Here is a 13,436-nt window from a genome sequence, read left to right on the forward strand (position 1 = left end):
AGGGAATTTTCTGACTGCAAACATCAAAATGCTGCAAAAATAATGTTCAAAGAACAGATACATTTGGTATTGTTTGGTGTCCTTCAGACAACATTTAATACCTAGCTTATTATTCTTTATCAGACAGTATCACCCTTGTACCAGCTATTTTCAAATGTTTCATTATATGAGAGGTAAACACCATAGCAGCAGGATTATTCTGTGCATTTATTCTGTGYATGAAATACATCTACCACTTCTAAAATCTTTTATTCAGCTCCTCAGAAGTGTCACAGGTCATGGGAGCAAGAGCCCAAAAGTTCATTTGCTCTTTCAAGAAAATGATCTTAGGAAGAGTTAGCATCATTTGAGGCAAAATGTTTAGTAGTTCTTATGTAACTTGATAACTTCATTTTTTCTGTCATTTTTACTTCATCTATGCTCTAGCTAAAGCAGYTTTTAGTTAGAAAAATAAAGAAAAAGAATCATAAGCTCTTTTTCCCTGTATATTTTGAGCTGTGTTAATTGTGAAAAGAACAGGTTTTGTTCAGCCATGGGCTTAATAGTGGTCAGGTCTGGAGCTGGGATATTTGAAAGTATAATCTCTCCAAGTAATGATTCTTTCTCTGTTGAGACAGCTGGCATGTTACACCTGGATCAATACATTTTGCTGCTTATTTTCTTCCACAACAAGGAATATCAAAATTAATCTTTTGGAGATGGAAAMAAGAAGTTGTGATGGTAAGGGGTAGTGAATAGGTTTGCAGTAGTGCTGTGAGACATGGTGAAGGACTATGGAAGATGTGTGAAAACCTCTAACTCTTATGAAGAAGGGTTCCTGCAAACATCTCTGATCTCAGAGCTTCTGCGCATGAGGCTTYGGCTGGTCAGGGCATTGACCCATTAGTGCACAGAGTTGTTCTGTCAGTACCTTTTGGGCATAGGTGGTTCTCAGGTAGCTTCCTTTATTTTTGTGTTCTCAGTAAGCATTAGACAGCTATGCTTAGTGTCAAAATACATAGCTACAAAGCAGTTTTAAATGTAAGCAGCTTGATTAAATGTAGTGGAAGGCCATTTTTATATTTCATAGCAGATATTGTAGTTTGAAAAGATGAGCCTCTTTATTTTCTCTAACGTTTTCTTTAACGTCTTTATAATATAAACTTTTGAAACCAGCTTCAGTACTGTATCCTGCCATTACAGAATCTGCTGTTCTGAAGTGTTTCTAGGGAGTTTCGGAGAACCCTGTGTTACSTAGCGTATGCTTAACCTGTAGGTTAGACTTGAAAAATGGAAAAAGCTGCTAAATGCTGCMGTCTTAGGTGCTTCTCTGGGCTCCTGTGTTTGCATAGGACTACTAACAGTGGGAGGGATTAGCTGAAGAAGTTGGTGACTGTTAAGAACACAGCAAATCARGCAGTTTGCAAGGACTGCAGTCTGCCTAAAAATCCAGCAAATAGTATTACATACAAACTTTGCTGGTGGTCCTGCCCTTTAATTGCGGCTTCCAAGTTGTGACTCTTGAAAAGAAACAAGATTTTCTGTGTGTTTTTTCTGATACTGTTTTGTATGTTCAACATAGGCCAAGTATGTTGGCATTGAGATGGGATTTAGGTAAGTTCACCACAAAAAAAATACGCTGCATGACATACACCACCTTCAAGAAMTGTAAAATAAAGCAATTTTTACTGAGGTTTTTGATGCACCAGTGTGTTACAGGCTATGTGTGAAMAATCTCAGATCTTCTCCACCAAGATACCAAGTATTTTCTCATTACTAATCTGTTTCTCATAAATGCAGTGGCTATTCACAGTGACACAAATAACTTACTGTTATAATCCAGCACTGGAGATGAAATAGTAGATTATCTGTATTTTTCAGATAAYGTGATACAGCAATGCAAAATTCTGTGTAGGAGCAGAAATTCACTGTTTCTTGTCTGACATCCTCTCTGTGTATTATAGAATTATCAGCTTCTTCTTCTTTTTCCTTTAACGGCACAAGTGAACACCACTAATAAGTATTTTTGGGCTGATTATTTTGTTTTAAAAGTTGTGTTAAGACCATTTCTGACCTGAAATGCTAAATCCCTCTTTCTTTTCCCTTTTGTTACACCCCCTCCAAATCCACAGTGTGTTAGTGTTTTTTACTGTTTATGAAGATCTTATCGTACATGTATTGGCTATTTTAAAATAGTGCTAGTGCAGTTTTTTCCATTCAGTGTCTGACTTGAGTAGAAGCATTGTTTCCTCATGAACACAAGCATGAAAAATACTACGCCTGCTTGATTTACAGCTGAGACCACAGTGGTGCTTTCTTAATATCGCCTTAGAGGGCTGAACTTGGAGCCTTCTGTAGTGAAATACTTCTGTGCCCACACTCTGTAATATCTGTTCTCAGTGGTTCTTTATTGGGCACCCACCAGCACTGATAACCAGGAATAACCTTTCGGTTATTACGTTTTGCTTGTGCCTCAAAATATTTTCCTGAGAAATATTGCACGGTGTGGAGAGACAAGACATACAGAACAAAACTTTCCTGTGTTCACAGTGTGCATATCTTGGAGCTGATCTGGTAACTGATAACTGAAAATGCCATTTGTGAGCCATTGTCTCCTTCCCAGAACACAACAGGCTGAGCTATGGCCTTGTTTGAGCGCAACAGTAAAATGTGCAGCTTTCACATGGTGGTTGAGGTTTTGARGTGACCTTTGGGGGTCACTTCCTGCAGATTTTACCAGTGTCTGGGCAGCCACATTCACATGAAGTATGTGATCCTTTTTCAGATTACATGCTAAGTTATTTCTCCACTTTCTTATAAAATGTGAACTTGCAGCAAATTCCAAGCTTGTTWAAAAAAAAAAAAAAAAAAGCGTTAACCATTTTAGTCACATTTCACTACTTTAAGACGTGAAGATGCCGATTTCTCCAGCCCTTTCTTGATACTCCCTGACCAGTGTTCTCAGAGAACAGTTTTGTTATTTCTCATTACAGACATGATATGTGTTGTAATAGCAGACGTTATCTAATGCTGGCAAGTTTGTTGGTCAGAGCTTGAAAATTTCTTGGATAATCTGAATGTGACTACCTTTATATAAAAATTTAAAATATTTGTTGCAAGTATAGTATGATGGTTATTCTATGAGGAATAACCGTGGGTTTTACATGAAGTAGTAAGAGGTTAGACTGTCCCATGCTTGAYTGGAGGTTTTGGTGTAGTTGAGAGCATGTTTATTATTGGTCCCTTGGTTTRATGCATCTTTTTTCTCTTTATTGTCTCCCCACTTCCGAAGGAAGTCATGAAGGGAGGCATGAACGCTTAGAAAAATATTTACATTTTATTCTGTGCTTCTAAGCTATTGGAGCAGGGTAGTTGGCAGGCTCATCCTCTTCCATTGTGAGCCTCAGCCTTTAATAAGAGATGTTTCCTTAGTTCTGGCTTAGGCACGTCAGCATTTGTGTAATGTAGCAACATGGTAATTTTCTTTTTTCGGTCCTGACTGTTCTTCTTACTGCTCTAAATGATCACTCACCACTACTTGATTTGGCTTGAGTGCCTGAATACAAATAATCAGCAATCAGTAGATTAATGTGATCAAAGGCTCTGCAAGTCTCCCAAGAGTTACAGTCATTAGTTCTACCCAGGAAAGCTGCAGTTCAGCAAACTRGGTTAACTCCTGGTTAGGTTTCTATTTGTCCTCGCATTAAGTGTGTGCAACACCATATGTAATGCWTATATACACGCGTGCACGAATATGTGTGTAACACCTAAGTGTCTTTTTGGATTTTCTTTTCAATCCTTTCTGGAGACAACAAAATGTACTCTTCAGGAGAGTTAACTATTAAAGGTTGTGGTCTGGAAGCTGATCATGATTCTGCCGTACAGTGGAAGGCTCATGCTTTACCAGATGTATTGCAGGTATATCTGTTTCTGTGAGAATTTCATAATTCTGTGTCAGTGAGAGAAGCACTGATGTGAATCTGTGCTTTTGACCTCTGGATAAGGTTGACATAATCTGATTTTTTTAYAAGTCTGGTTTGTGTGTTCACAGCTGATTATAAGAGGATATAGATTACACCCGTTACGTTTGATAGGTTTAGAAATGCTTCCTCTAGACTCTGTGTTGAGGCTGTATTTGTTATTAGTGTATCAAGAATAGAAAGAATTTGCTAAAACACCTCACCATAATCTTTCTTAGTCTTCCCTCCATATACTTCRAAGTGTTACTTGTGTCCACTCTGTTTTGTGTCTTCCTTAGCAAATGYGGAGTCTGCCCATTACCTCATTTGGATTTAACCTCTTAATTGTTTAAATGTTTTCTCAGCCTTTTGGGWTGCAGGCTGTTTCACAATATACTGCTTGAGCTGGTTTGTTGAATGGTGTTCAGGGTCTTTCTGACCCTGTACTGTATCCATTTTTAATACTTGTTGCCTTGGATAAATTAACGTTCTCTGCTTAGAGTGCTTTTTGCTTTCTTTCATCAAGTATAGGAAATAATTGAGTGTGTTTGCCTGGCTTGGCAAAACAAAACTGCCTTTTAAGCAAGAATATATGTGTGTGTGCGTATACATATATTTTCAGTTTGTATTTAAAGTTGAGATTTTCTGCATTTTTGACAGAAGTTTAATTTTACATAAAAGACAAGTTGGCCTCTGTCCATGGGACTMCTGTTTTCTCTGTCATCCTTACCATTTAAATGGGGAAAAGTGTTTGTGAAGAGATTCTCTTCCCTCCTTTTCCCTGAAATGCCAATCTCCCATCCTTCTTTCTGACAGCATCACCTTACAAAGAGTAGTAGAATAGTTTACAGGGAAATGAATAATTTATTTCCTGAAAAATTGATCGAATGGCACCTAAGTCTGAACTACAGGAAATGCTATAGCAGAGACCAGTAACTTGTGGTACAACAGTGTGTGTTTTCAGGTTAGGAAGTAAAATTTCTTGTGCATTTGAAGTCTCCCAGCTCTTTCTGCAGACCAAGTGTTTGACTTTTTAGGCATCTAGAACTAATTCATGCAAACACATGCCACACTGGCTGCTGACAGTTTGCTCTTCTAAGTTTGTTTTACATTCCTTGAAATCCGAGATGTGCGTTGTGCAAGGGGCATAAAGGAACAGCTCAAAAACTTCCGGCATGTCWTTTTTACAATTTTTCTGTTTATGCAAGTAAGATGGGGTTTTTTTTTACAACGTAAGTTTCACATGCCCACTCTACTCTGTCAGCCACACAAAATATAAACTTCTTTATGTTTTTTTTTAAAGGAGCCCTTTGAGGATGGTTTTGCAAATGGTGAGGAAGGCACACCAGCTGGGGATGCAGCTGCTACTTACACACCTGACAGCAAAGGAGTGGTCAAGTTTGGCTGGATAAAAGGTGTACTGGTGAGTTTGATGTATGKTTTTTCAGTTTCTTACAGTTGCTGATCTATTCTTACAGATTTTTTTAACTACTGCTTTCTTTTTTGGCAGGCATTGTAATACAGTAGTGTAAAGATTATATGTRTGAGAGAGAGGTGTGATAAATGCCATAGTTTTTTTGAAGGGTYGCTCCTGCTTTTACTCAATTTTAAGGGAATAAATACTTTAGGACTTCAAGTTCTTAAGGGTTTATGGTTTCTTAGCACAGTTTTTAGAGTTTTTAAGTTGCATTATCTCAAAAAAGGAAGAAGATCATGTAGCAGAAAAACTACATACTTTATCTCTGTGTTTTTTTCTCTCCCTTCATTTTGTAGGATTGGTATCTTGCTCTTCCGGAAAGAGAGAGATTAAAGATTTGTTTTTAGTCTTCTATCTAAATTCTGTTCAATGCAAATTCTGTTTTTGTTGAGATCTAAGAGTTTTAAAGACACGGATTAAAAAAATGCCCGCCTCTCTATCCTGTTATTCTGGCAGGTGTATTGTAAGATGCAAAAATTGTAGAAATGGCAAGTTGTAGCTGTTGTTTTTTTCAAAGGAATAAATTATTTAGTAGGGTATCACTTTAGTGCACTTTTTTTAAGAGAGAGAGATTTATGGGAGATGCACTGGGGGTCTTAGACCCCACTGTCATCGTTGACCTGTATTTTATTTTAAGTAGTGTATTCTGTAGTATGAATTTTGGATCATAAAGGTTAGGGTCTAAATTATAATTATTGTTTGGTCGGGACATGCTGCAAGTGTCAGATTAGGTGTTCTTAAACAAAGATAAATTTAAGGTAGTACGTTATAAATCATATTTATGTTCCCTTTAGTAACAACCTAGTCTTGTGAAATTATTTCAAAAGTTATGAGGAAAGACATCAAGGTAATTTCAAGAACATCAAAARCAGAAATGAAGAATTTGTGAAAATGACTGCAGATACAAGAACTAATCTATGTAAAATTTCTGTTTTATCCTAGGTACGATGTATGTTAAATATTTGGGGTGTGATGCTCTTCATCAGATTGTCATGGATTGTAGGACAAGCTGGGATAGGTATGGTACTAATACTATAATTTTATTTAAGTGATTTTCACATGTCATCCACCAGAGATGTTAATCCTGAATTTACATTTCAAACAGGAGTAGGAAATTACCTTTATATTGCCAGTTTCTATGGTAAATTACCTTTATCAAAAACTTAAAGCAGTTACTTAGACWTTTTCATTTTGGTATTAGGGCAGTATTTTAAAATGACATTTGTAAGTCTTCAGTCAGTTGTAGAGATAAACTTTTGACCTCTGATTATTAAAATCTGCATGCAAGCTGTGTGGTATATAAGCAGTTATTTTCAAAGGCTTAACTTAGCAGTGGACTTCCGAAAAATCTCTGATCTGCAAAAGGCCTGTGTTTCCTTGAATTCCTAGAACACATCTGTTACCTTGCTGATTTAAGAGAACCTTTACCCAGTTTTATTTTTATCCTGGAAATTCCTCTGTACAGAAGGTGAAAGAAGAAGCCTTTGGGCTTGAATGTGTGGGACCACACACAGTAAATTTGTGTTGCATTTGCAGGACTGAGTATTTAAATGAGGTTAAGTTGAAGGTTTGTACTCTTGGTTTGCACACCGAGCTTACACTGTTTTTCACCTCTTTTTCCAAAAGGTCTGTCTGTCTTGGTGATTGGAATGGCCACTGTTGTGACAACTATTACAGGACTATCTACTTCAGCAATAGCCACAAATGGGTTTGTAAGAGGAGGTAATGCTATTTTCATGGAGTTTTTAAAGCTTTCCTCACTCTGGAGTGCACACTTTCAATACTGCTGAAGAGCAAAGCCTTCCTTGTTTCTGTATGTGATCACACAGTCATGTAATCACCGAAAAGTCAATAGGTAGCCTACTAATTTGATTTGAGCTCATTCCTTGCTTTTCTGTTGTGAAAGAAACTTTAAGATTCAAAAATCTTAAATTTTCGAAATACATACATTTTCAGTGATACATATCCAGGAATGAATAGGGTCTTGATRTTCTCCTGCATTGCACTGGTGGTTAAGGGTGTACTTGGGTGTGTTCATGTCCTGAAATAACCTTMACACAAGTAACTCTCCAAACTCTCAGTTAGCTCCAGCTTTCCTGAGGTTTTTATTCTCTTCTGTGGTTTATGTGCTCTAGTCAGCTATTTTTGGTAGTGGTTGGTGCCTCTGACATAATCAAATTACTTAATATTACTGCTACTAGTGAAGAGTATGGTGGAATTACAATAGCAGCTTTAAAAAACTATCTTCATTTAGATTAAGAATGAAGAGAAAAGCCTCACTATCACAAAGTACACAGACCTAATGGGAAAGATCAGCTATGAGTGTTAGCATTATGTGAGTCTTAGTTTCTAAATGCCTTTTCAGTTTTTTTGTTGTGTGTATCAGGTTTACCTATTTGTATGGGAGCCTTTTTTTTTGAGTCACTCTTGAAAAAAAGTATTTAATTAGAAAAGTTGAAGTGCCGAATGGGAAGAACTATAGAATAAGATCACAATTGTTAGTATGAAAATGTTGTATTACAGTAAATTTTTTTTAATGTTACATAAGACATAGAGAGTATGGCCAAGTAGATACATACATATGACTTGCACAAGAAGTGTAATGCAGTGAAATTAAGGATTTTCTGTTGCAGATTTTGAAGATGCACTCTTACCTCAAACTGGAGCTGGAGGATATTGTTGCTTCTAGAAAGCTTAGCCTTAAAATTGAGGAATATGCCTTTGCTACATTTTCTAAACTTAACTTTTCTGTAGTACTACGGATACTCCTATTGCATTTGTCATGTGTGATTTGAGATGTTTTGTCAAGCTTGAAAGTACAAAGAATTGGCCCTTGAGAGTCCTATTGGAAGGCAGAAAATTGCTTTAACAACAGAGCTTTTAGAAATAGGTCTTGGAGGTTTGGAGCTTCAGTGGGTTTACTGCAGTCTGCTTTGCCAGTTCTTGATCTTGACTGCACAAATRTTTTAAACAGTTTGAAGTAAAAAGTCCAGTAATATTGCTGCTTGTGTTTCACAGTTTGTTTTTCTAGCCATAGAACTGGTCACATACCTGAATAATACGATGCGGTGCATGMGTCATGGTTATTTCCAACTTGTCTCTTTTGCTAAGAATTTGAAATTTATTCCATAAATTTCAGCATATCTGTCCCTGAAATACTGAGTTTAGGGTTATTCTGTAATACCTCAGGGAATAAAGGGTGAGTAGATTCTGACTKGTGTAAATGTTAAATTGCTGATGACTGTCTGTTTTAGGCTCTATCACGTAGAGGACTTTTTTGTCTTTTGTGGTGTTCTTTCTTTCAGGAGGAGCATATTACCTAATTTCTAGAAGTCTGGGGCCAGAGTTTGGTGGTGCCATAGGTCTGATCTTTGCATTTGCCAATGCTGTGGCAGTAGCAATGTACGTTGTTGGCTTTGCAGAGACGGTTGTCGAGCTACTCAAGGTACTTTCATGATCTTGCTTATATTGATTAGATACTTTATAATACAGTTTGAGCTGTCACCTAATCGTAAAATTAGTGGTTTGGAAGAGACATTTAAAGGTCACCTAGCCCTACTCCCATCTGAGTAGAATCACAGAATGGTTTGGGTTGTAAGGGATCCTAAAGCCCATCCAGTCCCACCCCTTGCCATGGGCAGGGACACCTTCGACTATCCCAGGTGCTTCCAAGCCCTGTGCGGCCTGGCTTTGGATACTTCCAGGGATCYGGAAGCAGCCACAGCTTCTCTGGGTACCCTGTGCCAGGGCTCCCCACCCTCACTGYGGAATGTTTCTCCCTTACATCTAGTCTCAATCTGCCCTCCTAAAGTTCAAACCATTATTCTTTGTCCAATAACCACAAGTCCTATCCAAAAGTCTGTCCTTGTCTTTCTTCTAAGCCCCCTATAAATATTAAATGGTCACAGTAAGGTCTCCCAGGAGCTCTCTTTTCTCCAGGCTGATCAACCCTGATCATTCCCATTTAGAAGACTCATTGGTTTAAAAGCAAGGCAAAACACAAATTACTTGTATCCTTAAAGGGAATTTGCAGTTAGTAAATCTGTTGTGTGCAGGTTCACTACTAATAAATTGCAGTAAGTAGAATGCTATTGTTTGGTATTTAGCCAATGAAATACATGACTGTATTTTTTTGTTTGTTTTATTAGGAAAATGGAACATTGATGATCGATGAAATGAATGATATCAGAATCATAGGGGCTATCACAGTTGTTATACTGCTGGGTATTTCCATTGCAGGAATGGAGTGGGAAGCAAAAGTAAGGAACTCCCACCTTTTCTTTTATTCTTTGCTTCATAATTTTGATTCCSTTTTTATACCCTAGCTGTATGATCTATTTTTAGTATATTTTGTGTATTMAATACATCACGATGATATGTTAGAAGTCAATTGGTATTTATGCAACAGCTCTTTGTCTAGCACTAGCTTTTCAGGTCTGAACAGCATTTCAGGTCTTAAACCACTTCTCTTCACTGGAAGCTTAAGCATTTATGAGARCATAAACTCCCGCATAATCTACTCTTAATTATCAAATAGGTTAATTGTATTTGTCTCTTCTGGGCAATTGCAGGACAAGAGAAGGGAAAAATTTTAGCATGGGAATTTTCCCTTACTCTGAACTTCAGGCAGGTTCTGTGGATGAAAAATACAGGGCTGGTGCCAATCTASAGCTGTGTAGTTTCTGCCGGCTCAAACCCAGTATCCTTCCCTTCTCTGCCATTCTCCTCTGGTTTGGTTTATCTTGGAAACAGCCCCTAATAGTSTGATCCATTCAATAGATGCTGCATGGAGAAGTGTTTTGAATGTTGGTGGTGGTAAGCGTGTAGGAGGGAAAACATGCTTCCCTTGTCTTGTTGTGGCTGCACACTCTTAGGGTCATCTCTGACTGAAGAGATCTCAGAGTACCTTGATAGAGAGGCTGCCTTGCCAGTTTTCTGCTTGGGAGGCTTTTTCTGAGTATCTATCCATAATGTGCTCTAAAGAAAAAAGTTSAGTGTCTTACTGGGTCTTCCTTCCCAACTGATGTTTATTTCACCAAAGCTCCTATTTTCTGCACTGGGAGGCACCTGAAGGAACCTCTTCATGAAGTACTGTACATTTCTTACGCTCCTGTGTCAAGAAGATKATAGTATTGGTAATCAAAATGACAGAGGGTTTTTTATCATTGTTGCTTCCAAGAAATGGAAATCCTAGAAGTGAGTGAAGATCGAGTTCATTACTTTGATCTACTAACCGGAGAAAGGAAACTTGCAGAATTTGACTTTGGCATATACTTTACAATGAATTCTGTAAAAACTGTTTACCTTTCTCAAGTAGCCCTTCACTTGTAACTTGAATTTGTGATGGTATTTTTACACCCAGCTTCAAACACTAGTGACCTCCTTAAGTGGTCATTTTTTCCATTGAAAGAATTAYTTGTTATTGATCTTCTGGCCACTGCCACTTAAAGTGACAGGAGAAATCTTGGTTTTGCTGTGTGGCGTGAGCAATTATATCACAACAGCTGGCATGAAAATACCCCTGTTAACTGCTTCTATATSAAACCTGAAATACGGTACCACTGCAGTGTCATCCTTGTTAGGGATAGCTTTCAAAAATTCTGTGCTCAGTGCAAAAGTCAAGACTTGGCTTGGTTTCTCTGTCATGGAAGGAGGTGAGTGGGAGCAATGATAGGGAACAGAACCTGTCTAACAAGCATTTCATGTGGGCTAACATAGAACTCAGTGTAGCAAAACACTGATGTTTCCATCTTGAGCTCTGGTGTTCTCCTGTTCCTTAGCCATGTCTTAGAGAATGCCTTGGAAATTGGAGCAGGGGAATTTATAAAAATACCTTTGAAATAGATCTCAAAGTGAAGAGAGCCTGGGTTTGATTCCAGGGAAGTTTGCTTTTAAAAATAGGTTTTCAGAGTTTGTGGTTTTTACAGCTCAACTGCTTGTGTTGAGGYCTTAGAAGCCCATTCTTTCAGACTTTGGAATTTAAGTAAGATATTCACCAAACATCCTGGGCCTCAGGATGTTTATACCTGGCTTAGTTACTGGAAAAATCCAYTTGTGGCAACTGCTGTGTGATAACTTCATGTTGAATTCTCTAGTCTTCCTGAAGACTTTTGTAAGCACTCAGCTGTATCCTTACACCTTTCACCCATTCTCAAGGCTTTATAAAGATTTAAATATAAGGCACAAACTGTTTTCTTCAGGTGGACTTTAWATCTGCTCCAGGCTGTTGATGCTCTGTCGCTTTTCCACCCTGTTTTCTTGAGAGGCTGTGTGATCAGAAAACTTTGTTTTGAAGGTRTCAACAGTGCCACGATGCTATTGCACGTTAACTTCTCATCCTAGGCCTGAAAAAGTTCTGAATAGTTTACCCCAAGATACTGGCATTCCTTTCTAAGGAATCAGATAATCCAGAAGATAGCAGCAGTGTGATTGCTTGTTTTAATGGAAGACCTGATCCATCTCTACAATGCTTAGCTGTGTCTTTACTGACACTTTGGAGGCTTTGGATGGTTTAAAATACTTCTTGTTCCCATTGTGGGGCTTGTAATAGTTCTGTGAAAAAGTGACTAAAAATCTAGGTTGTAATAAGTCTCAAAACTAAGAATTAACAAGTAATTTTTGTAATTTGCAATTCAGTTTCATAAGTAAGGGTTGAGTACATGAGAATGTAGCAAAATAATCCAGTTCATTCCGTAAAATAGGAACCAAAAGCTGTTTGATTCTGGATGTAATAAAATTTTTAGTAATGTAAATATTGCATACTTGAGTATAAGACAAAGTATTATGACCATGGCTAGTAAGGCACTAGTAGCCTTCGTGTTGCATTTCTGGCTATTTTCTTGTGAATTTCTTGGACCTAATGCCTTCTGGAAGGCTTATATATAAATAGTTCTTTTAAGCATTTTGGCTTTAGAAGTATAATTTTGAGGCATTTGGTAATAATAAATTAATAAATTAGGCTTTAAACTGGGAAATCATTCATATTTCTTTATTAAAAATCTTAGTAGGAGTTAACTCCAGCTTTCCTCATAYATTTGTGGAGAATATGCTGAGAAGGCTAAGCTGAATTTGGAATAAAGCAAACATTTACGKTTTATAGCACAACACTTGATGCTGTGAAAAGAGCAAGTTCTCCTGTCTGACAGCAGTGGTTGTGTTTCAGGCGCAGATAGTCCTGCTGGTCATCCTCATACTTGCTATTGGTGACTTTGTCATAGGAACATTTATTCCTCTGGATAGYAAGAAGCCCAAAGGGTTCTTTGGTTATAAAGGTATGTTGGAATAGTTTACAATATGGTAAACAAAATCTTTTTTTTCTTGTAAARTAGGCTGTTATAATTAAATTAGACATCTTACAGTTCTGTTTAACTATAGAGAATTTTTTCTTCTTGATTTTTTCAAAATTCTGCAGTTTTGGCCCTTAAAGCTCTTGGGCCAAAACTTGATCATTACCTGCTTAATAATGAATATATAAAATTTTAAAAAGCTGGATGATACTGTATGTATTTGTACTACTTACAAATCTGTTTAAGCTTGACTATGTTGACTTTTACTTTGAGTTGAAGTGATGAAATAGGGCTTAAATGTTTTACACTTTATTCACAGCGCAAGGTGCTGTGACTGCCAGCTTTTTTATTGATCTGGTAGTGGCTGGAATGGGTTAATACTTCAGCTTCTGCCYGAGTATTGATGGGCTTAAATCTTCTCCTGCAGCTGAAATATTCATGGAGAATTTTGGACCGGATTTCCGCCAAGGCGAAACTTTCTTTTCTGTGTTTGCTATTTTCTTCCCCGCTGCAACTGGTATACTTGCTGGTGCAAATATCTCGGGAGACCTTGCGGTAAGTAGTGAATTAAAAACATTCTTCATGACCACTCRGGTGCATTGACCTCTGTCATCACTGTCCACTGACATTTTTCTTTCAGGATCCTCAGTCAGCCATACCTAAAGGAACGCTGTTGGCCATCTTAATCACTACATTGGTTTACGCAGGAATTGCAGTATCTGTAGGTAAATAGAG

At 37.6% G+C, this 13,436-nt stretch overlaps 1 protein-coding gene across 2 annotated transcripts in view; it reads left to right on the top strand.

Moving 5' to 3' along the window:
• SLC12A2 (solute carrier family 12 member 2) overlaps positions 1 to 13,436 on the top strand; it is a 58,965-nt gene that overhangs the window by 11,229 nt on the left and 34,300 nt on the right. For both annotated transcript variants that reach the window (XM_057378244.1, XM_057378243.1), the window contains exons 2-9: positions 5,242 to 5,361; positions 6,358 to 6,433; positions 7,042 to 7,137; positions 8,721 to 8,860; positions 9,564 to 9,674; positions 12,578 to 12,686; positions 13,129 to 13,256; positions 13,342 to 13,426. In XM_057378244.1, the coding sequence (XP_057234227.1) occupies positions 5,242 to 5,361; positions 6,358 to 6,433; positions 7,042 to 7,137; positions 8,721 to 8,860; positions 9,564 to 9,674; positions 12,578 to 12,686; positions 13,129 to 13,256; positions 13,342 to 13,426 (865 nt within the window). The remainder of the gene's footprint in view (positions 1 to 5,241; positions 5,362 to 6,357; positions 6,434 to 7,041; positions 7,138 to 8,720; positions 8,861 to 9,563; positions 9,675 to 12,577; positions 12,687 to 13,128; positions 13,257 to 13,341; positions 13,427 to 13,436) is intronic.

The sequence above is a fragment of the Malurus melanocephalus genome, unplaced genomic scaffold (genome assembly GCF_030028575.1).
Source record: "Malurus melanocephalus ecotype Western Australia unplaced genomic scaffold, MMel_1.1 scaffold_350, whole genome shotgun sequence".
Lineage (NCBI taxonomy): Eukaryota > Metazoa > Chordata > Aves > Passeriformes > Maluridae > Malurus > Malurus melanocephalus.